General features: G+C 36.4%; 2 protein-coding genes across 3 annotated transcripts in view; one reads left to right on the forward strand and one right to left on the reverse strand.

The window, feature by feature from the left end:
• Positions 1 to 25,173, forward strand: part of CENPP (centromere protein P) — a 231,190-nt gene that overhangs the window by 103,188 nt on the left and 102,829 nt on the right. The gene's annotated exons all lie outside the window — the stretch shown is intronic.
• On the reverse strand, positions 1,721 to 24,464 carry ASPN (asporin). Its single transcript, XM_022564607.3, has 8 exons — positions 23,695 to 24,464; positions 16,487 to 16,759; positions 12,988 to 13,100; positions 10,593 to 10,806; positions 9,426 to 9,536; positions 5,790 to 5,883; positions 5,262 to 5,400; positions 1,721 to 2,987 (listed from the first exon to the last, which is right to left on the reverse strand). The coding sequence occupies exons 2-8, from the start codon at positions 16,728 to 16,730 to the stop codon at positions 2,790 to 2,792; spliced, it is 1,113 nt and encodes a 370-aa protein (XP_022420315.1). The 5' UTR covers positions 16,731 to 16,759; positions 23,695 to 24,464; the 3' UTR covers positions 1,721 to 2,789.

Here is a 25,173-nt window from a genome sequence, read left to right on the forward strand (position 1 = left end):
TGCGGTAGTTTAAGGAGGAACAAAATTGATTTAGGAAAAAAGCTTTAGTTTTAGTGACTTCAAGTGATTTTCTAAAAGTATTATATTTGTTTCATGAATTCAGTGATCATTTTTATTGTAGTATTTGAGAGGAAATAAGGATAGATGGTCATTGAGATTCTTTTTTTATACCTTGAAGTCCTTAATAAGCCCAGTAAGTTGTAGTAATTCATTTGTTTCCAAACTTTAATGGATTTCAAGTGGGTAGTATTTTGTATTTACCATAAAATGGGATTGTGGCAGAAGCTTTAATGCAGTTTTGGTTGCTTATGATTTTTATTAGTGATTTGTCTTTTGCAAACATATAACCAAAAATGGTTAACAGCTGTGGGATGAAAAACACAAACATTAAATACGGGAAATTAATTGCAGTGATTTCAGGAATCATTTCCAGTATTTAAAAATTTTCTGCTGTCTTTTCTTTTTAGGGAAGGCTAATTTAGCTACTTTAAGCTTCTCTATTCAGATCATAGACTAATCTATTTGTTTAGATGATTCTAACCTTAGCACTAACCTTATAATTTAATTTAATTTCAAGAACTGGATTCTTACAATTTCAGTGAACATTTCACTTCTACTTATGTTCTTATAAGTGGCATGATGTCACAATTTTATTTTTATGATATATTGTAGAAAAATGAATTTAAAAAAAGAAAGAAAAATGAATTTTATTTATTAAAACTATTAGAACTTTAGAACATTTTAATTTTAGGATGATTATCATTGTTAGGTATTCTTCTGTTTTTAAAGGACTTCTTAATCTTTCTTGCAGTGAATTGTCCAGTATAACAGTTATGCATGTTTCATGAATCTTTATGGTTTACAAAGCATTTTCACATATACTTTTATTATTCAGTTCTTATAGCAACTTATTTGATCAGTATTCTCATACCTACCCTTTATAGATGAGAAGACAGGTTCAGAGAGATTGTGATTTGCCCAAGACTATAAGTGGAACTGGACTTCTGTGTATGTTTTTCCAGCTCGGAGCTCTGTATCCCTGGGCTCTTTCTGTTACATCACTATTGGTGCTATTATTTTAATCACACTTTAATCTTGCCCCTACAGTTTTACCAAACAAAAATACGAACTATTTTGTTTCAGGTTTCCAAATTTGTGTCAGAATTTAGAAATTAAGTAAATTTTATATAAAGCAGTAGTTCTCAACCAGCTGCAATTTGGCTCCACCCCTTCCACCGGGACATTGGCGTTTTGGGGAGAAATTGCTGATTGTCACACTGTGGGGCCAGCGTGCAAGTGCTGCTGGCATCTAGTGAGTAGAGACCAGGGAGCTGCCAGACATTCTGCAAAGGACAGGATAGCACTCCACACAGAGAATGATCCAGCCTAGAGTGTCAGCAGTGCCAGAGTTGGGGAACCTCACTATGAAGAAGAAGACCTATTTACCCATTCTTGACCTAGATATCCAGACCCTCCACCCCATTTTACATATCTGTAAGGTACTGCTCTCCCCAAAATTATTTAAAGTCTAGTTTTTGAGGTGGTTTACCATAAAGGTGATTATCTTTCATGGCATAGGTATAATTTGGGATATTTCGGTACTATTATTAAGAATAAGCATTAACACTTTACTAAAAATGTTTTAGTAAAAATATAAGAGTTTTATGAAAAATAGTTTATGTTCCTGAATGGGAGAAGAAAAATTAAACCAAAGCAAAATATTTTATTTCAAACCAATATTTTAATATTTTCCTTATTTTCTAGTTTTACTTATGTTGAACACCAACAAAAATATACGTTAAAGTACTCTTAATTTTTATACAGAGCTGTGCATTCTGTTTAATGCTCTGCCTATTCGGTTATACCAGGTGTGTTTTTCAGAGTTATCCAGTTTGTGCATATTTAAGGAGACAGTTTGGTGTAGAGTTGATAGTATCCAGTCTCTTCCAACGAAGGTCTTACAAAGGGACATCTCAAAAATATTCCTTAGCATTGAGGTGACAGTGTTATATAACCTAACAATTGACACACTGTTAAAAGCTTATAATAACTGTGATAATAAAAAGTGTGAGATTTTATATAAACACTCACTATGCATTTCTATAGAGGTTTTATAATCAGGTAATAATAGTTAAAAAGAAAAGCATGTGCTACAGCTTGAAAAAAGCTGTTTATGAATAGCATCTGTTGAGTTGGTAATAAACACTTAGTGAAGGCTTTATTATAAGGAGTTTTAAACATAAAGACAGTAAGGCTCTAAGGCATGAGAATTTGAATAAGATTATATCAAACCATACTTCAACATTATTAGAAATATTACAGTAATACCCAAGTTTTTAAAGACAGAATAAGGATAATATAACATACTCTTTATATAACCGTACTTGTCAATTTTCTTTTTCTAATAGCAAATGAAAGAGCACAAAGTTTGTTAAGTCAAGCATTCCATTTACAGTACAGTTCTTTTTTAAATGCACTTGATAACAAAGTGTTAAATACTGAATGTCTTATTTTTTGTTACTAAGAAAGAACATTCAAGCATGAGATTTATGCAAAATCATTTATATGTAAAAGGAAACTGCAACAGATACTTATTTCCTTTAATCCTGTTGTAGTTTTTGCAAAATTCTGTTGAAATTTTTTGTCGTACAGTAAGTCAGTGGACTTACCACATGGGAATAGACTTTTTGCTTATGTGCATAATACCACCATTTTAAATAGAGTTCAAGTATTCCAAATGTAACAATTTTTGAATTTTACATTAAATGGATATCACTAACTACTAATTATTACTTTCTGAAGTTCCCAAGCTGAACACTCATTCTGCTCAAAACACAACGAAATGTTGCAGGTTGTACTTCCCAATACTTCACTGGGTTGTTGAATAAACTTATTGCACTGTATAAAGACTTCTTCATCTTTGGCACTGCTGGGCAGAAGTCATTCACTCCCACTTTCGTAATTGAATTAGAATGAAGGAAGATTATCTGTTGTAGTGGGAAAAGAGTGGATTAAAAATACATGATAAATGTAAAAAGAAGATGTTCTGCTTATAGTCAGCATTTGTTCATGGGTTTGTCTCTTTATTTTACACTGATTTGAATACATTTTGCTTAAAGTATATGTGCCTGTTTATGCCTGTTAAGTACTTATTACAAGGACGCAGGCTCCTGTGTTATATACAAAAGTGCTCTATGTGTGAAGTGTGGCGTAGCACTCATGCCAGTGCCCAGGGCACACTGCCTGGTCAGCACATGCCACTCTCCTCTGTCTCTGTCTCTCTCTGTCTCTGTTTCTCTGTCTCTATACACAAACACGCACACACACACACGCACACACATATAGGTGTGTGCGTGTGTGTGTGTGTGTATGGTTACTTCAGTGCCATATTTACAATAATGTGTTTTAAAAGTATTAGAAATGAGCAGAAGAATGAAATTTAATGCTCTAAGAATGACTTTCAATATGAATGTGAAGAATTTTTAGCCAGCATTTTCTGTGATCAAAGGGAGAAGTGTAGAGCTGCTTTTTTGTAAATTTTATAGAAAAATATGTCTATCGACATCTTAAATATGTATCTGTAATACAACATCAATAGTTGAATTTTTATTTGCTCCAATGGATAAAATACAATTTTATAGGCTGTGTATGTGTCTTATTAAATTATTACTCAGAAAGAATGGACAATATAAGACCTTCCCTTCATTCCCTTTAATAGCCCTTTAAATTTCTTCCTTGGATTTTTTTGGCAACTGAGATTTCTGGGAAGTAAAAACAATCTACTTAATTAACAGTGTTTCGGCATATTAGGAAGAAGGAGCCTTTTGCTGGCAAGGCTAAGATACCAGTTCTAGCCGTTGTTACCTCTAGATTTTGCCTTGGTGAGATTGATCTGAGCCAGTCATGAGAACTGCAGGCACTGCTAAAACCTCTAGTTTTCTGTTGGAGTCCCTGCCGCCCTCTATTAATCTTGGAGATTTTGTGACAGATGCATTATATGGTTTCCTGGCAGCCCAGCAGCAGTGCAAGATGTAGTTTACCACAGCATTGACCTAATTGAGAATGGGGAACAGTGCTGGACATGAGTGTGTTTGCTTTGTGGACATCCGTTGAATTGTATCCTTATGACTATGTGTTATAATTCTGTTCATTTTTTAAAATGCTAGCAATAGTATGGATAGATTTAAGACACCCAGAAGCTGGGATCAGCGTTGTGGAGTAAAGTACTCAAAGACTGGACAGCTTGAGGGAGGAAAGACTCTGGTCATGCTCACTGGTTAAATAAACATTTAAACGCAGCGTTTGAAAAAATCAAAGCAAAAGTCATAATCTTGAAATGAGCATCTGCCTATAAAGCACATCCATTTTGATGGCTTCTGTTTCACAGGCTTCTATTTGTGTAGTGAACAAAACTTGTTTAAAGAAAAATTAGAAAGAAATCTAGAAGCAAATGGCTCAAGGCCCAGTTTTGTTCTCAATGTGTTTTTCCTTGGAAGATGAGGAATTGTATATCAAGGAAAGCACATGAGAAAAATGGACTAACGTGACATGAGATTCTTATTTTGAGGTCCACAAATGGGAATCAGGAGGATCTGTGAAACTCCTAAAATTATGTGAAAATATGGTCTCATTTTTGTTCTTGGGAGTATCTAAAGCTTTATCAGATTTTCCAACAATTCTGTGGCCCCTCCCAGCTAGTCAAGAGTTGCCAGATTAGAAGGAAAAGTTTTCTAGTAATGAAGAACAAGAAATGTGCACCCTTAATGCTCCAAATACTGACTTTTGATTATATATTCTGGCCTGAGATTTTAAAAAGCATGCACACTTCTAATGTGGCACCACATTGATAGTGAAAATACCTGGGACTTCATCCACATGCTCTGCCTTTGTGAAATGTTTCCAGAATGAAAGGTTAATATAATTTTACTTGTTTTCCTCCTGACCGGTCCTGCCTTTACATAGCCACTGCCACCCCAGAAACCTGAAATTAGCTGTGTCCGTACCTTCACCACAATGGCCTTAGCAGTTTCAGTAGAAGAAACAGAGGGATGGAAATGGGTACCTGAGCATTTTAGCTGATATCTCAATAGAAACTGGTATTCTAACGCTTTCCTTGGCATAAAACACCTCGGCCAACCTGGAGGGTCTTTAGGGTGTGGATTACCATTGCTACTTGATTGGTCTTTGCTCCAGATACTAATATGTTTCATAAAAACAAAGAAAAGTACTAATATCTGCAAAACACAAGTAGAATATTTTACCTGGAGGTATTTCAACTCTTGTAATCCTGAAGGGATTTTTTTCAGTTTATTGTTTTCCAAGTGTATTTCTCTCACACGTGGTATGTTAGCAAGACTTCCATTTTCGATATCTGTGATTCTGTTGTTTCCTAGACCCAGCCTAAAAATGACATAAAATGCATCAGCTCTTGAGCAGATGGTATGATACACTTAGCTGCAAACACCACAACTGAGTTAGAAATATTTGTATATATGTTCAGAGAAAGGTATTTCATGGTTTCCTTTAATAACCTATTTCAGGATGTAACAGCCCTCTCCTCCACTGTCAGAAAATTTTCTGTCTAACCTATATGCAACAAAAGGGACATTTGGAAAGTGTCCTTTTCTCATTCCACTTGCTGTCCCTCTTCCATTACTGAGACAGAATGATAGCAGTTCCTTCTAGTTTTCCCTTAATTTTATGTCCCTGTACACATTCTCCAAGAAGTTTCATTAATATCTTCATCATATGGACTACCACTTCCAAGTTAGGATTTGGGGGATGTTTACCTTTGCAGATCTTTGTATCGTTTAAAATCCTCTAGTTCCACAGTTGAAATTTTATTATAGTCTAAATGTAGCTCCAGTAAAGTTGAAGGTAGTTCTAGCGATAAGAAAAGACATATGTATGTTAGATCAGGTTAAGACCAAGCCCTATTGATTATTTGTTTACTTGTTAAGTTTCACATTATAGGCTTAGGCAGTTTTGGGGGAATCTGCTTTTTTTTAAACTTTTTATTATGGAAAATTTCAAGCATATACAAAAATAGAAACTAGTATTATGAGACACCATGCTGTTGCCCATCTTCAACAGTTATCTCCATTTTTCCAATCTTGTTTCATCTACGCCAATAGTTATTTATTATTGATTTGTTTATTGACTTGTTTTTATTTATTAATTTATTTTTTGCTGGAGTACTTAAAATCAAATTTCACACACATAATGTCATTTCACCTGTAGAGACTTCACTAGACATCTCTAACCCATAAGGTCATCTTTTTTTCCCCTTACATAACCATCATGTTAGTATCACATCTAACAAAATTAGCAACAATTCTTTAATCATCTAATATTCCTCTCCCTAATGATCTCAAATGTATTGTTTTACAGTTGACTTGTTCAGGTCAGGATCCAAATAAAGTTTACAGGATATATTTGGGTCTTATATCTCTTTAAATCTCTTCTTCTATTACTCTTTCCTTTTTCTCCTCTTCTATTGATTCGTTTCAGATATTAATTTGCTTGAGATACTCCTTTGTAGATTGGGCTGTTGGCCTCCACATAATATAGTTTATCATGGTTTCTAGCCCCCTTATTTCTTATGACCTGTAGTTAGATATAGAGACCAGATTAGATTCAGCAAATCACTCTTTCATCTGACAGTCTTTGCACTCATTTATTGATTACTGCTACCTAGATTTATTATTTCATTCAGAATGGGAAAAGTGATTTTCTGATTTTGTCATTCGTTATTCATTTATTAGGTGAGATTGTTCTCTAAAGAATTTTTTTTCATTAATTATTTACTTTATAATACAGTTTTTATAGAAAAAGCAGCATAAATGCTTGATTTTTTTTCAAGTAATGAATTAGTGCAATGCCCAGAGGTGACCAATGAATTTTTTTTATATCATTATGAACATATGGATTTTTTCCCTGTTTGATATGTTTGATCCACTGCAGTATTTATTCTTTTCAATTAGTAGTAGTTTCTGCATAAATTAAGGGAAGCATCTTCAGTGCCACCTGGCACATGGCAGGTACCTTGTGAATGTTTGCACCTTCTCTTCTCACACCTTCATATTCTGACCCCAGCCCTCCCCAGATTAACTGAAGCTGGAATGAAAGAGATTAACCAGAAAATTCAGTCAGATCTCATTTTATTAATCCTACACATAAGATATTATTTTTCAGTCAAAAGTTCTTGTTAGCTAGCTAGGAAATGCATTCGTTTTTCAACTCTTGCTAAAACATTTCCTTATTTTATTAGTAGTAAAGACTGTTGAAGGTAAGTTCTATCTTCAAAGACCTTAAACACTAATTGAGCAAGTCTATCATGTATACAAAAATTACTAGAAAAATATTTTAGAGTGTGCCAGTCTATTCTAGAATATGCTGTAGCAAGTCAAAGATGAGAGATCTCTGTGCATGTTGAGTCAGGAAAACTTCTTGGAAGAGGGTTTGTAGAATTTAAGGGGACTGTCCTCTCATATGAATTTGGGTAGTTCAGTGACTGCCAACAAATATAGTATACTTTCATACAGATATTTCTATACCTACTCTATCTTCAAACAGGTCTCTCCTCCCCTCAACACAATACTATTATGTAACAGAATTTTCCAGATGAATAGGAAGGAAAACAGTTTCACTCTTCTTATGTTAACTTGTCAGGTCTGGTAAGAACCCTCTGGACCTCGGCCTAATTCATCCTGTCACAATGGGTAGTGATGATTGAATTATAACATTTGGGCAGTCAGCCTTAACATTTGAGCAAATAAGTCATAAAAACAAAAAACTGGCATTCGAATGTCATAAGGATCTTAAAGCAGTAGTTATGTAAATTTGGAGATTTGAAATTTAAATTTCTAAAAACATAAAATGTTCCTTTAGACTTTGGAAGAATCTTGAGAATTTCACGAGGAGTTAAAACTTCATTTTTAAGATACACTTTGAAACTTGAAGAGAATTACTCTCAGGATGTTTTGTGGTATAAGAAAGCTGCTGATGTAAATATAAAGAGCGATGATAACTGCAGGACCTCAGAGCCACAGCTCTGGGGTGGCGCCCTACTCTTCTGCTCCAGTATATCCTCTTATCCTCTCTGCCTCTACTCTGTCCTGTCCTCTTCCTCTCCCCCCTCACTCTATGTCAGCTTCCAGCTTATGAAAGGGATTTTATTTAACTTGTTAGGTACATATGTATTTTTGTTGTTGTTCTAAAGATTAGAAGGTAAATATAATATTTTATGTTTCTTGTAGAAAAACAGCCATCTCCTTGAAACCTAAATTAAGGTTGTTTTTAATTGTGTAGTTCTGAATTAAACTGATTTTTTCTATACTAAAAGAAATTGTCTTTCTACTTTTACTTTAGATGATTTTCCTCCTAAATGAAACATTAATAATAGCAGCTTTCCTTAATTAATAACAGCAGCTTTGCTGGGTCTTTTAAATTATCAGCATGTATTTGTTTTGTTAATCTTCTGGATCATCTGAGTAGTAGAAAAGGGGTTATGGTAAAATAGAAGAAAACAGGTTATTGCTGCTTTTACTGTGGATACTGAAAGACAGGGCTGTTTGAAAGGAAAATGTGTTATTAATCATAGGGGTTATTTCTGATCCAGGTGTTAGCATAGAAGAGAGAACTTGTCAGGGAGGAGGAAGGTGTGACCTTGAGCATGGGTTTGGAGAAAGGCAAATCCAATCTAGTTAATCATCAGGCTGGGAGCTTAGAAGTAATGCATTAGAAAACTGGTCCAGTAGCAAACTTAAGCCTTTTACTTTGAGGCACCAGCTTCAGCTCATATGATAAAGAGCACGGTGCTCATTCTGTTATTGGTTATGTCAGGAGAGAGCGTTTACTATGTGCCCAACATTGTCTTCAGACCTTTCTGTGCATCAGCCCATTAATCTACACAGCACCCCTGTGTAAAAAAATGAGGTATAGAGTGCCTTGCCCAGAGTATACACCTATCCCTGCCAGAGCCAGCGTCTGCACCAATCCCTCCTCACAAGCCCCACCCTGAACCACTGCTGCAAGGCTGGGAGAAAGGTCTCTGGCCCTGTGCTTCTTCCTCTGCTTTCTTCTCTACAGAATTCTCACCTCTAACAGACACTTCACAGAATGACAAGTATAGATGAGTAAATGTTAGGAAAGAGACAGAAAATAAAAAGTTCTTTGCTTCTTAATGTTTGTTCGTACTGGGAAAAAAAGATTCTGGTTTCATACTGTCAAAAAAAGAAAAAAGAATTACATATGGCTCTTGATGTGTACATGAGAAAACACTAACTTTCATACTACACTGACCAGATATACTGGTAAAAAGGATTCTAATTGCAGTGTGGTTTTGACAGTGTGTACACTTTACAACCTTACATTTAATGGTCATTTTAAAATGACAATTCAATAAATACTGTATAAATACAAACCTTTAGGAATTGAGGTCAGTTTTGCTTCTGCAATTCTGATATGAAACACTGTTACCCCTTCAAATGCCCCTGGTTCAATCCCATTGTTATCAAGAGGGTTTGCACTCATTTCTGTGGGGGGAAATTATATAATTTAGCATACATATGTTGTATGTGAAGGAAACTCACAATACAGAGATGCACGTCCCAAGAAAATTCTAAGAAGTGTGAGCATTATCGTTCACTCTCCTTCACTCAGTATATCTGTTTCTGTGTCTATCTACTCTCCTTTCTGTCAGTCTCAGAAAAAGACTGCTTTGTATTACATAGGCTGGAATATGTAATAGCTTTACTATTTTGCTTTGAATTACTAAGTCAGTAACTTACTTATCACTCTTTTCCAACTGTGATCATAATCAAGGTTTCGTTATAGTAATGTAACATAGGAAAAAAGACCATCCTTCGTATAATTTAAAACCTTTGTGTTTTCCACTGTACATTTATTTATTTGTCACCTAAACTTTTAAAATTGTAAGTCAATTAGAAATTACTTGATTAACAGAAATATAACTGAGGAATGCCAGAAAGTGAAGCTATTTGGTTAAGTGCCAGGCACTTGGTTGAAATAAATGAGTAAATAAATGAATGAGAATATTGGTTAGGAATTTTGAATGGATATAGTAGGGGAAGATGGCATGGTTATACCATGGGTGTTAGAAGTAAAATGGTGTGTAGAATGGAAGTATACAGCAAAAACACCTTAGATGAATAATCTTCAAAGCAGATAATGAAAAGTTAGATGTACATTCCAAATAATATCTGAATTAATGTTGTAGGTTGTACTTGAGTAGTTTTTACAATACATTAAAAATGATACCATTAAATTAAATAAGAATAACAGATTTTAACCAATTAAGTGCAGTCAGAAAACAGAAACCACACTAAGGGATTCTTGAGAGTGCAGAGTGCATGTGTATTTATATTGTAAAAGGTGTATTTCTTTAAGTGCTATAAATTTTGTTTGATACTTTCATTGATTTATGAATGGCTTATCTAGGTACAGCTTACTAGATTCAAAAAATTAATTTTGGAAATTATCAGTCCTAAAGTTGTTAATGATGATAAAGATCTCTACATCTGCATATTGCTTATAATTTTAAAATGTTCCATTTATTTGCAAAAACTTACCTAGCACATGTAAAGAATTCATTCCTTTGAATGTCTCCTTTTGTATTTTCTTAACTTTATTGTCATGAATTCTGAGTTCTGCTAACGATTTGGGAAGATTAAGTGGTATTTCACTTAGTTGATTGTGGGACAGATATAGCCTTCTCAGCTTCTTTGTGGTTTGAAAGGCTTTGGGGTGAATCTTTGTTAGTTTGTTGTTGTTCAGAATCAAAGCCTAGATAAAGCATAAAAAGTTACACCATATCAGGAAGTGGATATGATTTACCAGTATATTCTACAGTGATTAGTCACTCATAGAAATCAATGCAAATTATGTCATTCATATACTTTATTAACAATGTAAATAATTCTCCAGCCCAATCTAAGCTTAAAAAAAGAAAAATTTACTACTGAGTTGGAACAGTGCAAAGCTTTAACGATTGGTTTCACACCTTTGGTTTGTCTTTGAGTAGGTGACACGTGTTTAAGGCTCCCCTCTCCCATTTCTCTTCATGGAAGCGATGGATAGTATTATCTTTATCTTATCTTTTTTTAAAATTTATTTATTTATTTGGCTGCATTGGGTCTTTGTTGCTGCGCGGGGGCTCTTCGTAGTTGCAGCAAGTGGGGGCTACTCTTCGTTGTGGCGCATGGGCCTCCCATTGTGGTGGCCTCTCTTGTTGTGGAGCACGGGCTCTAGAGCACAGGCTTCAGTAGTTGTGGCTCGCGGTCTCCAGAGCGCAGGCTCAGTAGTTGTGGCGCACAGGCTTAGTTGCTCCGTGGCATGTGGGATCTTCCCGGACCAGGGCTCGAACCCATGTCCCCCTGCATTGGCAGGCGGATTCTTAACCACTGCACCACCAGGGAAGCCCTCTTTATCTTATCTTAAAAGCTATTCACTCTACAAAATTAACTTCAGTACACAACAAGTACATTTTTGCATGATTTTATCTACTCTTAAAACCTCACCTCTGTCTTGTTTACTAATGTTTACCATTTTCCCCAGAATAGAGGCCTGTAAGAATAAACTCTTACAAAGTGCCCTCAGCATTCTGGCATATTTTAGACAATGGGGAAATGGTAGTAGTTTGTGGAGAGTGACTCAACCTCTTCTCAGTTCTGTGACTGTTTCTCAGTGCAACGTGGCAGCACTCTTCAGAGAAGACACAACCCCAGAGAGTGAAAGCTTAATGCAGCCTGAATCTTTGTTCCCCACAGCCAAGCCCTTTGCGACATGTTGAGGGTTCTGACTGCAGCCATCTTGAGCTGCTGGGGTGCGGAACTTCAGAACCAAAACTGGGAAAACCCTTGGTAACCAGGGCTTGCCACTCACCTAGTAACTATTTTCAAAATGTGCCAGATTTTGCAGAAACAATTTTCAGTGTTTCACAAGGGCAATGGCATTCCTAGGACTTTTTATTCCTCTCTGCTAATCTGGATCCTCTCATTCTTTCAGGGAGCAGCTCTAGATTATTTCCTTTTATGATTTTTGTCCCTGGTTCCATTCTACAACAACCTTCCCATTGTTTCCAGAATCACTTAATATACGCCTTTCTGGTATTATTCACATTGTTGCTGTTTCACAGAAGAAATACAAATACTTCTGCAGTTAAACTCCCTTTACTTATCATGTTTACTGGTTTCACCATAGGCCCTTAGTGTCTCCTTTTTCTTACCTTCCTTTCAGATACATCACTACTTTTAACAATTTCAACTGAGATAGGTTAAGCCTAGAAGAATTTAAAATACATCTTGTTACCACTGGTAAAATATACTCCTTTCTGTGTGTGCCGCACACCCCATGTCTGTGACAGTGTGGAATCAGGCTCTCCCTCAAACCCAATTTCAAATAGAATTAGAAATTTTACCTGCTAAAATCTAGAGGCTCAAAATGCTAAATAGAAAAATAAGAATCTTTTAAATCTTAGAAAATTAAAATATTAATGAGTATAGTAAGGAAAAGTTCTTTTTCATCTTTTGAGAGCTAGAAAAAAAAGCCATACAAGTATATTTAGTCAATTATGTTATATTGCACGTGCTGCTGTTAGAGCTTTGTGGGTTTGGGTACTGCTTTTCTTACATTGTACACTAATGAGTTCCTGAAAATAATCAGTTTTATTATTTTAGTGTATAATGACTATGATTACCTAAATAGAACCTAAATAGATCATAAGGACCACTTATTTGAATTCTTAGCCCGCTGCCTTTCCACCTGGCTGTTATTCAGTAAACATCAGTTGAATTAAATTTTATTAATTGAATTAAATCTATAATTTTTCATTAACTAGACCACTTCTGAATAACGGGGATTTTGTCACTCATCATACACAGAAAAGTAAGACTTGTTTACACAAATACAAGCAATCATTTTAGCAGTGACAGAGATTTTCACTTAAATATTTGCATGTATTCTTACATAAAGTGAGATGAGTCCTTTAAAATCATTTTCTTTGATTTCCATAATTTTATTGTTTTGAAGGTCAACCATTCGGGTATCAAATGGAATATTGCTTGGGACAGAGGACAAACCTGAGAAATAAACAAACACGTTGCATATATGTTATATGCTAAAGATGATATTGCTGATATGATAGAAATGTGCTTTTTTTAAAATTCATGGTTACCATTAAGTAATAGATGACTCAACATGTAACAGATGACAAAAACATTGTTCTTTGGAAAGGCCTAAAGATCTTATCAAGTAACTTTATTTTTACAAGGTGTCTAGCTGGTTCTAGCTATCACCGTTCAGTCTGCTGCAAGGTGACATTAAATGGAGCTAAGTTGGGGGGTTCTAATATTACTACGAGGAGGAGATCTACAGCTGAGGCACAGCTTCTGCTGATGCACTTTTAACTAAAGAATATTAACATTCTTTGCAGATTTTCAGGCATTTGTAGTGCTAAATTGGAGCCTGTGGGTTTTGATCATTTTAAGAAGCATCAACATGTAAAAAGTTGTGCTTAGAAAATAGATAAATTATTTTCGTGTACACTATCAAAGACTTTACTACCCATTTCCTTTAATAATGAGCTCCTCTAATTAGTCGTAAATTATTTGATTTACGAAAACTTATTCATCCATAACATATAATTAACATCTAGGTGTGTAGTATACCTTTACTGAATTTATCACCCACACAGCCTTAGCTCTTTTCGAGCTGTGTACTCTAGTAATAGCTTTCTTTTCTCTCATCTCAGCAGCTGCATCTTCCTTTTTGTGTAGGTACTCAGTAAATGTTAATTACATTATTTAAAGACTTAAGTGTGTTTTTCCTCTCTTAAAGAAGCAGAAAATTGCCAGGAGCTGTATGTGGCGCATTTCTTCCTTACTTTCCTTGCTTTCCCTAAATGGCTGAGCATGTGCACCTCTGATTGTTGTCAGACATTCCATGTGGTATTTATGCTTGACGAGCATGGGGCTTTCTTGGTTTTCCCCAACATTTTATTTTTGAAATGTTCAAACATACAGAAAAGTTTAAACAATTTTACAGTGAAAATTCATATTCCTTTTTCTCCCATCAACATTTTACTATACTGTACTTGCTGTCCATCCATCAATTTATCTTTTTTATGTATTTTAAAGTGAGTTTTAGATATTACTACACTTTTAGTGGAGGCATCCTTACTCCTAAAGAGTAGTATTATATTTAATAGGCCCAAATTGAAGAATCCAATATTGAAATACTGTGAATATCAACATTTCACTTGACAACCCTCAATTCTTTGCCCTTTATACTTTAAAACTGAGAATTCTTTTAAGAAGTTTGACATAGATGGAAAGGGGGGAAAGGGGGTAACTTGATGTGTTACCAAGGTAACAGCAGTTTTGTTAGGAGATTACTTTGGTTTTAGAAAATGAAGTGGAAGTTCTTATAGGAAGGTAGAGGTTCTGCAGACAGGATCTAGTAACATAAACTTTGACAAACCTTCCCCTACCCTACCCCTGATGAATTTGGAAGCTCTGAAAAAAATTTCATTTCCTGAGGGAAGAAGATTGTTAAGTGTCCTTTTCATCTTCAGTTGTCATGGGGGACCACTATATGCTGCTAACAGTGCTGTGTCATTTTAAAGGTATGTGTCATACTATTACAGATATTCTTGGGTGAATTTTATTAGATTTTTTTCAAAGCTAAATATTCAAGAGACCATGTAAGTAAAACACTATTTGCAACCAACTGTCTGTCATGAGGCAGTTTGGTTTTTCTCAGTTCTTTGAAGACAGTCACATACTGGAGCAGAGCTATGCAGTGTTTCCTTCAAGGTCTTTAAGTTGAAGTAGAAGACTTTGTGCTGGAGTGAACATGAAGGCCATCACTCAAGGATGGTGTGTGCTAAAGGTGAACATCTCCTTAGTCAAAGTTTTACCCAGAACAAACCCAGTTTACATCCAGCAGTATCAAAGTAGATATATACATTTTTATCCTGATCTTTGTTTAGCAAAGTGTTTTCTCAGGCTTCAACTCTACAAATTGATAGTGAAGTTTTTTCCTGCCTGGGATGCAGCTTAAAGACGACAGTACCAAAAGAAAAAAAAAAAAGACCTTCCGATACTCCCTAATCTAACCTTTTCTCACACCAGGGTCTGTTTCAGCTTCTACATTTCTCCTTCCTGCCGTTCTTCCCACAGTCATTCTTGCCTGTGCTTCCAGACCAGCAAACGTTGTTTGCATCTTGTCATCTCTTTCTCACAAGAATGTCAAAGGTAAAGCTTAAAACCCATTTTTTCCTGGCCTGTATATTCCATTAAGACTTTACCAGCGATTCTAGCTCATAATAATATCCTCGTTTGGGGATGTTTTTTGTTCACCTTTCTCATTATGTCCCATAATAACATTTTTTTTTTTTTTTTTTTTTTTTTTTTTGCGGTACGCGGGCCTCTCGCTGTTGTGGCCTCTCATGTCGCGGAGCACAGGCTCCGGACGCGCAGGCTCAGTGGCCATGGCTCACGGGCCCAGCCGCTCCGCGGCATCTTCCTGGACCGGGGCACGAACCCGTGTGCCCTGCATCGGCAGGCGGATTCTCAACCACTGCGCCACCAGGGAAGCCCAGTAACACATTTTTTTAAAGTCTCTGGAGTTCACTGTAACAAGCTTTGACTATTGCCACGAATGCTGTGGCAGTAGGAAATGAATCTAAAGCTTTCAGAGGCACTGTCTCCTCATATGCGCTCTGGAAGTGGCCTCAAGGGGCCTCCAGGTCCAGAATGGGAGGTGTGTGCCATACTTTGGGTTTCCCACAGTGGGTCAGGTCTGAGCCATCTCCTCTTTTACAAATAGCTGAGTACAACAATTGTTGATGTGCATTCCTGTTACACCTCTCCCTGAGTATGCCCTTCTATTTGAGAGCACCTTCATTAGAAGTATTAAAAGAATAAAATACTCAGCAGAGAATTACACATTTTTAAGAGACTTTAGAAAGTGGTTTTTAGTTCAGCCATTTATTTTCTAGATAGTTTTAAACCCAAAACATTCAAAACAAATAGAGTATTGTCTTTTAAATGTCTAGATTAGAGATTTCACAAACTCTATAACCTATTTATTGTTCTGGATGGGCAACTTATTTTGTTATGGTAAAATTTTGCTAGGAAGCACAGTTTCAACCAGCTGACACTCTATAAGATGAAACCACAGTGACATCCGTTCTCTCTAAAGGAAATTAAAATGTAATACTGATTCAAATTTGGGAAGAGAAGGAAATGTTCTGTATATGAAATTTCCATTGTTTTCCTCTGATTTTCTGGATTTTAAAAATAAGTTTGGATGTACTTTGGGGTTTGTTATACTTTTCAAAAATTTAAGTGAAAAATTCCTTTACAATCAGCTGATTTTTGAAATTTCAGTGAGGTCTTTCCCTATCCTTTAAATTTTGTCAAAACGACATTATTCTACAAAACAAGTTGACATGTGTCCTTACCTAGATCAGAACAGTGTACAACTCTCGAGTAGCACTGGCATCCAAACGGACATGTTGGAAACAGATCGAATGGGAAGAAGGGGTTAATTGGCTCTCTTGTTGGGAAAAGAGAGTTGTTAGCATCACTGTCACCTTCGTCTTCCATGTCCTTCAGCATCATATTCTTCAGTGTCAGGTACGAAGGGTGAAATAAAGGTTTGGCAGAGCACAAAGTCAAGAACACTAGGAGCACATACTCCTTCATGTCGTCCTGTGTAGGAGACCGGTCTAGAACTAAGTAGACATTGAGGATTAAGTTAAAGTTTAAATAAATACAGTTCCTGCTGCTGTACATTTCTCAGACCTGGCAAGAGTACAATGAAATGGCATTCTAATTTATTACCAGTGTGAGAGTAAGTTTATTAAAAGTTTTGGGAAAGCAGTTCAGCAGTATGCATTGGAAGCTTTATAAATATCTTTATTTTTCATCTAGCAGTTCTACTTTTGGCATCTAGTCTCAGGAAACAATTCTAATGTGCATAAAGGTGTTCATCAGAGAATCATATATAATAGCAAAAAAATTAAAGATAATACTAATGGTTAAAGAGAAATAGTAAAATAAAACAGGGTATATTTATTCCATGAAATACTTTGGAACCCACAAAATGTTTGCAAAGATATTTAAAAATATGAAAAACTGTTTTTTGAAATAAAAGAAAATATAAAAAATCTATACATAGTATACTTACAAACACATACACACACAAAACCTGGCACAAATATACCTAATTGATGATAATATCTGGATGGTAGAGTCATGAATTACTTGTGTCTTTTTTTTTCTTTAATTTCTATACTGAGCAATAAGAACTACATTTATACTTAGGAAACTAATAAATGCTTTTAAAAACAAAAACATATTCTCATACCTGACTGTTTACTCCTAAAATCCTTCCATTGCCTTAATATCTATGTCACTTTTAAAGTAAAATCCTTCATATCCCCTTAGTACATCTGGAAGTTTTCTTTTAACTTCTCTCCCACCATCCTCCCCAGCCTCACTCTCAGAGTTGGTTACTTTTTCCACAGTGTTATTGGATTTCTTCCTTTCAATCTGTTCCATTATCTAATACCTGATCCAAAGCATCTTTGGTCCAGGCTATTCTTTTTTACTGATCTTTCCACTGAGTTCCTTTTGTTTAGTTTTTTTGCAGGGGGAAGGCATGGGGTGCTTTCAGTTGTAGTTTTTAAAGCCCACACAAAACTGGAATGTACGAATGAGAACCTTCTGAGAATAGATTTGTTGTCATCTGATGGTGGATATTCCTACAGGTATGTTTACATATCATGGTTTCTTAACCATCAACTGTGAAACATACATTCTTTGTAATTTTCAAAAATTAAAAGCATTATGATATCATCTAAAACAGACTTATGCCTGTCTTCCCTTTGGGGCATGCAGTTAGCTTCACATAATGCCCATTGGTGAGTCTGTATCCTGGCAGGAGGGCGTCCACGCCCAGCCAGATCATCCGACAGTGTAGCTGTCCTGCTATGCCTGAGCACCAGATAGCACCTTAGCCACAGAGGGCTTCTAGAGTCAGTCAGAATTGGTCCAGCCTCAGGAAGACCTGGCCCTCCAAATCCTTGAATTATGCCAGCTTCTTACAGTTTTCTAGAACCCAGAAATCAGCTTTAATATCTCTCCACAGCCTTGCTTTTTTTTGGACTTAAGAATCAGAAATGAATTAACTTAATTAAAATATTCATTTATATATCTTTTAATCATCAGAGAAAGGTTTTTTAAAAAACCCTACTGTCATCAGTGATTAACCTGATAACTAACATTATTTAACTCTTAGAAATCTATATGGCAACAAGTACATTTTGCCCACTGGGCGGCTGGACATGACCAGCCTTATCAGGTTTCCCTATGAGAACTCACACTCAATTGTGCTAGGAAAGGGGAGATTACAGGACACAGAACAGAAAAGATTTTTATATTTTTATAATCTTATTCTGAATCCCACTTCAGAACCAGTTCTGTCCTTCCATCTCTACACTGCCTGTGGAATTGTCAATTCAGTTTATTCTAGATACGTCTCTCACATTAACCAGGAGGCCTGAGAGGTGCAAAGAGCGTCAGTGCCTTCCCCAAGGCCACATAACCAAATTGAAGTGGAAATTGAGTTAGAGCTCACGTGTCCCAACCCATTCTTTGCATCTTCTGCTGCAACCCACACAGGAGCACTCTCCTTTATCTTCTTTTATCTAGTGGCCTCTATCATCTCCTCCTTTCCAGCCAGTCCACATGTTGCTGTCCTGTGTACATCTGTACATAAAGGAGTGCACTCACAGCTTTCGGAGGGTGGAAATGGGAGTGGTTGTGTGGTCAGATTTGTATGGTGCAGAGAGAGATTGTGCTGGCAACTCAAGGGCCAGCAGCTTCTGTCAGCCGGCCCTGGGGACAGGCAGGTTACTATTCCAGTCACCCTGGAATCCTGGCACAGGCACCTGGTTTTGGTCAACTAGGCTTCATTTCCAGCATCACTTTGGCACATCATTTCTGCTTCTTAGCTGCCTGCCTAACTATGCTCCATTACGTTTCTTGACCGTAGGCTTCTTTGTGGTTCCTGGCTCCTTAATGCTTGGTGCCCTGCCTTGCCTTGACTTCCACAATTCTCATTCTTGAGCTAATTTAGCTCTTGGTCCTTAGCAAAACCAAAGATTGTCTCTGGTACCAATTTATTCTTTAAGATTGTTCTGCATCGCAGCTCTATCTTCTAGGTCCATAGCTGCCCTGACCTTATTTGACCTTGGTAGAGAAGTTAGTGAATTAAATGTCGTTTGAGGTCATGTCTCTGGCTTTCTTTGAGGTTGCTGGAGTTTTTCATTGGGCATTTATCAAGTATCCACTGTGTACCAGGCACAGGGTTAGGATACATAATCCATGAAGTAGAACATGTTTGGATGTTCAATGGACATGCTTCTCCCTATCCACTTCTCCCACGCTTCCTTGCTCAAAACACAACCACAGCTCCTAATCCGCTACTCTCAGGTAAGTGTGGGATTGTTGTAAAAGTTAATACTTGAATGTCAGGTATGCTAATAGGAAGACTAAAAAATAAATGCTCAAGTTAGTAAATAGAACTAAACTGTGGGTGGTCAGTGCTGGCTGTGTACACTCTGGCTCTAACATTTTGGAATAATCTCCAGATGTGTGGTCCCCAAACTCTGAAAATAAAATTCTTCACCATAAGTTTGTGTACTCCTCATAAATTGTGTACTCCTCATAAATCTCAGTTTACTATTTGAGACCAATAGAAATAAAGACATCTATAAAATATACATACATGAAAAAAAGGTTGAAATAGAATACACAAACCTAATAAGAGGGGTAGTGGGCTTATGAGTGAAGGATTATTTTCTTGTCTATGGTGCATATTTTTAAAATTATTATTTTGCTTTTTAAATATTTTAAATAGCAATCTGCAAGAAAATGGTCTTTACTCTGGTCCTCCATATACTTTTGCCTTTTCTTACCACTTCTAGAAACATTAGTACAATTAAAGGTTTCCCATACACTGTCCCCTCAAAATTCAACCAACAGTGCCTACCTTCAAAATAGTCTGGAGCCACAATTTCTTGAGGGCTAGCACCATTTACTCTGGTCCATGGGAGATAAAAGAGTTTTAATAAAAAGTTATTTTTGAGTTGGTTGGTTGTTTGAGTTTCATTATTTTTGTAGAAACTTAGAGATAAATAGGCTGTAGCTTCCCCGTCTAGACCAGAAAAATCTATGTAATGCATAATATACCAGAAATATAGACCTAAGAAAATGGTAAAACTTTAAAATATATATATAACAAGAGGAATATGTTAGAGATCCAAAGTGGGAGGCCAGGACACAATGTCTTGGCTTTCCCTGTAGCCTGGCATCAGGGCCAGGGACTTGCCTTCACTCCTGCAAACCCCATTTCCTGCTGCAGTCATGTTGCCCTATGATGTAGGAGAGCCCTGGAGCGGGGTGCAGGCTGGGATGAGGGGGAGCAGAGCAGTTGTGACAGACTTAGAGGGACACTGGTATGAGGAGCAGAGCTGGGAGGAGACACAGAAGATCAGTGCTCAGGTGAAAGAGAGGAAGAAAGCCAAGCATGAGGGAGAGGACTTATTTCTCTTACATGTTCCCTCCAAAAGGGCTGCTGGTCAGCCTACCTGTGGGGTCAGGAGGAACATCAGCCAGTGTCCCTCCCTTCCTCTCTCTTCTTTCTTACACTGATAAGCTACATGAGTTCCTCCCTGCCTAGATAAGATTGTGACTCTGGCCTGCTATGTTAGGCAGTGGCTTGTCTATGGTAGTTGGCAAGCTTTCCAGTTGCTGGCTGGTGGGGGCAGCCACCAGTCATGCCCTTCTGGACCCTTCCCTGGTGAGTGAGAGAGGAGACATGTGGAAGCAGGAAATGTCATTTAGTTGAAACTCCCTCCCAGTGTTGAAGTTTCCTCCAGAACATTGTAGACCAGATGGTGTGTCTGCTCTCTGATTGCATGACTCCAGTGAGAGGACTCAGGGAGCACACCTCCTCAAGAGGCATCCAGTTCCACTGCTGTCCATCTGTGGTTGACAGGAAATTCTTTATATTGAGACCAAAAATGCCTTCTGTCACATTCTTCTCTCTGTGCTACTTGTTTTCTGTTAGTTATATGAAATTAACCTGATCTTTTTGCATTCTCTTATCCTGTTTACTTGAAAAGAGAAGTTAGGAGAACCTTGATTCCATGAGGAATTAACCATTTATTCCCTTCATTTGAGATGGCAAAGCCTTGATTAAAAAAACAAGTGATTATAGACCCCAAACCTTGCCCTATTCTAGTTAAGCAATTTTTTATCAGTAGAAAAATATTGGAATGTCCAAGAGGGAACACTAAATAACAATGTTTTTTCCCCATTATTCAGAGAGTGTAGAGAATATTGTTTCTCATTTAAATGATGACTCTTAGTTGTTTGTTTTATTTTTAAATCTTGTGTTTATTAATATGGCTCAAGCTCCTATTTGTTTAGTTTTGGCAGTATTTAGATTGTTATTTTTAAAACCTTTAAAAATGTTTATGTCTTGTTCTCAAGAAAGCTCAGTATTTCCCTGATATAGACGTTTTGACAGTTTCTTACTCATGGAAAACTTTGAAATTTGGTTTCAAATTTCTCTTACTCTGAATAATATTTGAAATATTATTTCAGTGCTACTGCTGTTATTACTAAGCCATGGCACATTAGAGCCAGGAGAGGCCTTTGAGACTTTGCTACCATGCCCTCTTTTATAGCAGAAGAAGCCGAAGCTGGCCTCCTCACTGCTGCATTGTCCACCCTTCTGCTTGGCCTCCTCTAAATGGGTCTTATTCCCACAGTGACTTCCAGACAGTAACCAGACTCTCCTCAGAGAGGATGGGGTGAGAGGCTTGGCCACGTTCTTAGGACTGGAAATGTAGCTTGAGAAGTGTCTTTCTGAATTTACATAAGCTCCTATTTTCTGTTTAAATGTTCCACAAACTGGAATGGAAAATTTGTCTAAGTGAAATGGTATTTCCTCTCAGACACTATCATTAGGAAAATAAGTCACTGTACTTTGAAATCCTATGCTTAAAGTTCTGCTTGGCTGAAATTCCTCTCGATTCACAAGTACCAATAATAGTTTTCAGTATATAAATGTGATATAACATGCTCCGTGTATTCACAGAAGGAATCCAGACTAAATTCTGGTGTAGTCAAGGCACAGCCTTGTAAATGGACAAGTAAGTTAAACTTTGGAAACTTATTCACAGTACCTTTTTGTCATGGAAACTGATACTTTTAAAGCCTATGATTTCCTTAAAGAGATACTTAACTTTACCTTGAAAGTATAAATAGCAGCTGATTGAAGAACTTGCTGGCTGCTTTTCCTTTTATATGTTTTGTCCTTCATCAGTTTTTCAATGCATCTAGCAACCTAGCTACTGTCTTTAAAAACAAAAAACTCCTACCTCTTCATTTTTCTGTTGTTTCCTATGCTTCCTTAAAACTTGTGCTTGTAAAGTTAATCTCTTGTCTCAAACCTCAGATCAGATATCTGAATATTCTTTTTTAATTAAGTAGCTGTAACAGAAGACTGCATATCCTCAATTCTTTCCACCACTACCCTATATGGCTAAATACTAAAAACATCAAGATGCTTTTACACGTGTGTGGGCTTATGATTTTTTTTTTAAACAACTCGGTTCTTGGTGGGATTTTTTAATTCTTTATTTTTAGAGAGATATATACCCCCTCAGATTCTTTGTGACTTAATCCTATATACCATGTGGCTACTGTTTATGGCTGCCACACCTCCAAATAGGTTAACAAGAAAGAATGCTGTGCTGTATTAGATTATGAGGGAGTAGAATATCAAATACATTGTTTAATTTGTTAAAATCTAATATTAAATAAAAGAGGGAGTAGAATATCAAATACATTGTTTAATTTGTTAAAATCTAATATTAAATTAAAAATTTACTTTGGGAGGGGACAAAGGAAATCTTTGTTTTACACTCCAACTGGATTTTGTGAAAAGAAGTTTCTAATCTTTCACATTGAATATAGGGCTAATTAAACTATTGCTGATACATATTCTTTCTTAGAGTTATATGGATCTCCATTTTAACTGTCCAGTGTCATTTCATTACATAAGAATAAGGAATACATTTATCAAGGCAAAATATGAATATTCAAATATGTAAGTAAAAACATTTGAATAACTCGTATATTTTTAAAATACCTTAGAAAATATCATAGTTTCACATTTTGAAAAAATCTTTTACTGTTTTCACTTAATGTATTTGTAATATCCCCAAACTTTCTTATCATTCATTATTAAGGTAATGTTATTTTCTTAAAAGAACATGTTCACAAGATATTTGCTTAAATGATTTTAAAAATCAATCCTGTTAACTTTTATGGTAAAGTATAATGACAGGTTATCATTTAGCCATTTTCAAAAGTCGCAATTATGTTGAAAGTAAATCCATTATATGTAAAACATAAAAGCTAGAGTAATTTTAGATATGTATTTAAGTGCTATTTTTTAAGAAATTATACAGATAAACTTTAAACTATATTATATAATTTACAAGCATTTATGTTAATAACATTAATGTCCTCTTAGTATTGACTAAAACAATTGTACACTAGTACATGAAAAAAAGACATGAAAACATACCTTGTAAGAAGAGAGTAAGTTCTCCTGAAAGTAGAATTTTCCACCATGTACTACTTATCTATAACGTAAGTGTTCTCAGCTACTATTTAAGAAGAAAATATGAGAAGGTATTACATTTAAAAGAAAAACAGCCTTCTGCAGAGCCTGGTGTGGCTGCACCCTGGGTGACACTGGAATAAGCTGCTTCCACAGATTAGCCCATGTTAGTACTGAGAAGCGAGATTAAAACTTGTTACTGCTCATATGTTTTCCATCACTGTTTGTATCGTAGCCAAGACTTCTAGCTAAACTCTAGACGTCTACTGGAAGATTCTGAAGAAAAAAAAGAGAGAGTTTAATAATTCATGGCAACTGGCCATTGAAAGTGCAGTCAAAGCCATTCAAGAAATACCTGATTTGAAAAAAATATGAAATTCTTAAATGAATGAATACTTATAAGTTACAAATTTAAAAATCACTCACTCTATATAGACTAACAAAATATTTATCAGTTTTAGGAAGGAATACTGAAAGAGTACATTATTGAAATGTAAACCCAATCTCCAGATGTACCTAAGAAAGGAGCCATGCTGTTAATTTTCTTCTGATGACTGAAGCTGTTACATCAAGCATACGTCTCAAGAATTTCTTTAAAAGCTTTTGGCCCTGCCACAGGCATGTCAGGGGAACTGCAGACCAGGCCCTATATAATGCTTCTGGCCCCAGCCTATATGCTGTGATACAGACATTGATGCAAGGATACAGGTGAAGCCTGCTTGGACCTTCACTTTTCAAGAGAGTATCACCTATGACCACATAGCATTTAGGGAGGACATGGGAGCAGGAAGACAACATTCACAATTAGGCCTGAGAGAATGCCCAATTCCCACATCAATTAAGACATTATCCTTCAAGAGGACATTTTTCTAAGTCTGGGTACCTAAGTACTAGGTAACGCCAAACTAGCATCTTCATGACGTGCAGATTTGGGGGCCAGCCTGTTTGCAAAGCGTGTTTCCAGAAGTTTAGCAGAGTCTGGTCTCTCCTGACACAAAGAATCTGACTGTCGTTTGTTCCTGATTCCCAGAGAAATGGCACATGTTGAAGCAAGCCATAGAAAAAGTACTGTGCCTCCAATGTGCAGGACACCCAGCCCCCACTTAAATAAAATATACTTCTGTGGCCCTCACATCAGACAGTCCCGTATGCTGGCCTCTGCAGAGCTTTAGGCCTGCCCTGGGTGCAGCACCTGAGGTTTGGCAGGCCTCCTGTTTGGTTATAATGCTCATGTTCCCATTTATTCAGTTATGTTTAGTTCGAAACATTTGTCTGTTACCTTGATGAATTGGGACATCGTGAGTGTTGAACTGGATTTTATTAACCTGAGCTCCATCAAAGCAGTGGCCATAAATGAGAAGCTCCTTGGGCAGAAATCTGTGTCCTTCACAGTGTTTTGTTTTGTTTTTTTAACTTTTAACTGAAGTATACATTACAAAAAAA

This window comes from Delphinapterus leucas, chromosome 6, assembly GCF_059928025.1.
Source record: "Delphinapterus leucas isolate spDelLeu-1000000601 "Yukka" chromosome 6, BTC_Dleu_Yukka2, whole genome shotgun sequence".
In the NCBI taxonomy this organism is placed as follows: domain Eukaryota; kingdom Metazoa; phylum Chordata; class Mammalia; order Artiodactyla; family Monodontidae; genus Delphinapterus; species Delphinapterus leucas.

What these genes read in the sequence shown, in the direction of transcription:
- ASPN (XM_022564607.3), bottom strand. Translation starts at nt 16,730, where the DNA reads ATGAAGGAGTATGTGCTCCTAGTGTTCTTGACTTTGTGCTCTGCCAAA. An exon ending in AAGGACTCATCTCACTTTAT is followed by an intron (nt 10,807 to 12,987) that starts GTAAGAATACAT and finishes TGCTTTATCTAG; the next exon opens with GCTTTGATTCTGAACAACAA. An exon ending in ACTGACCTCAATTCCTAAAG is followed by an intron (nt 5,884 to 9,425) that starts GTTTGTATTTAT and finishes TCTTATCGCTAG; the next exon opens with AACTACCTTCAACTTTACTG.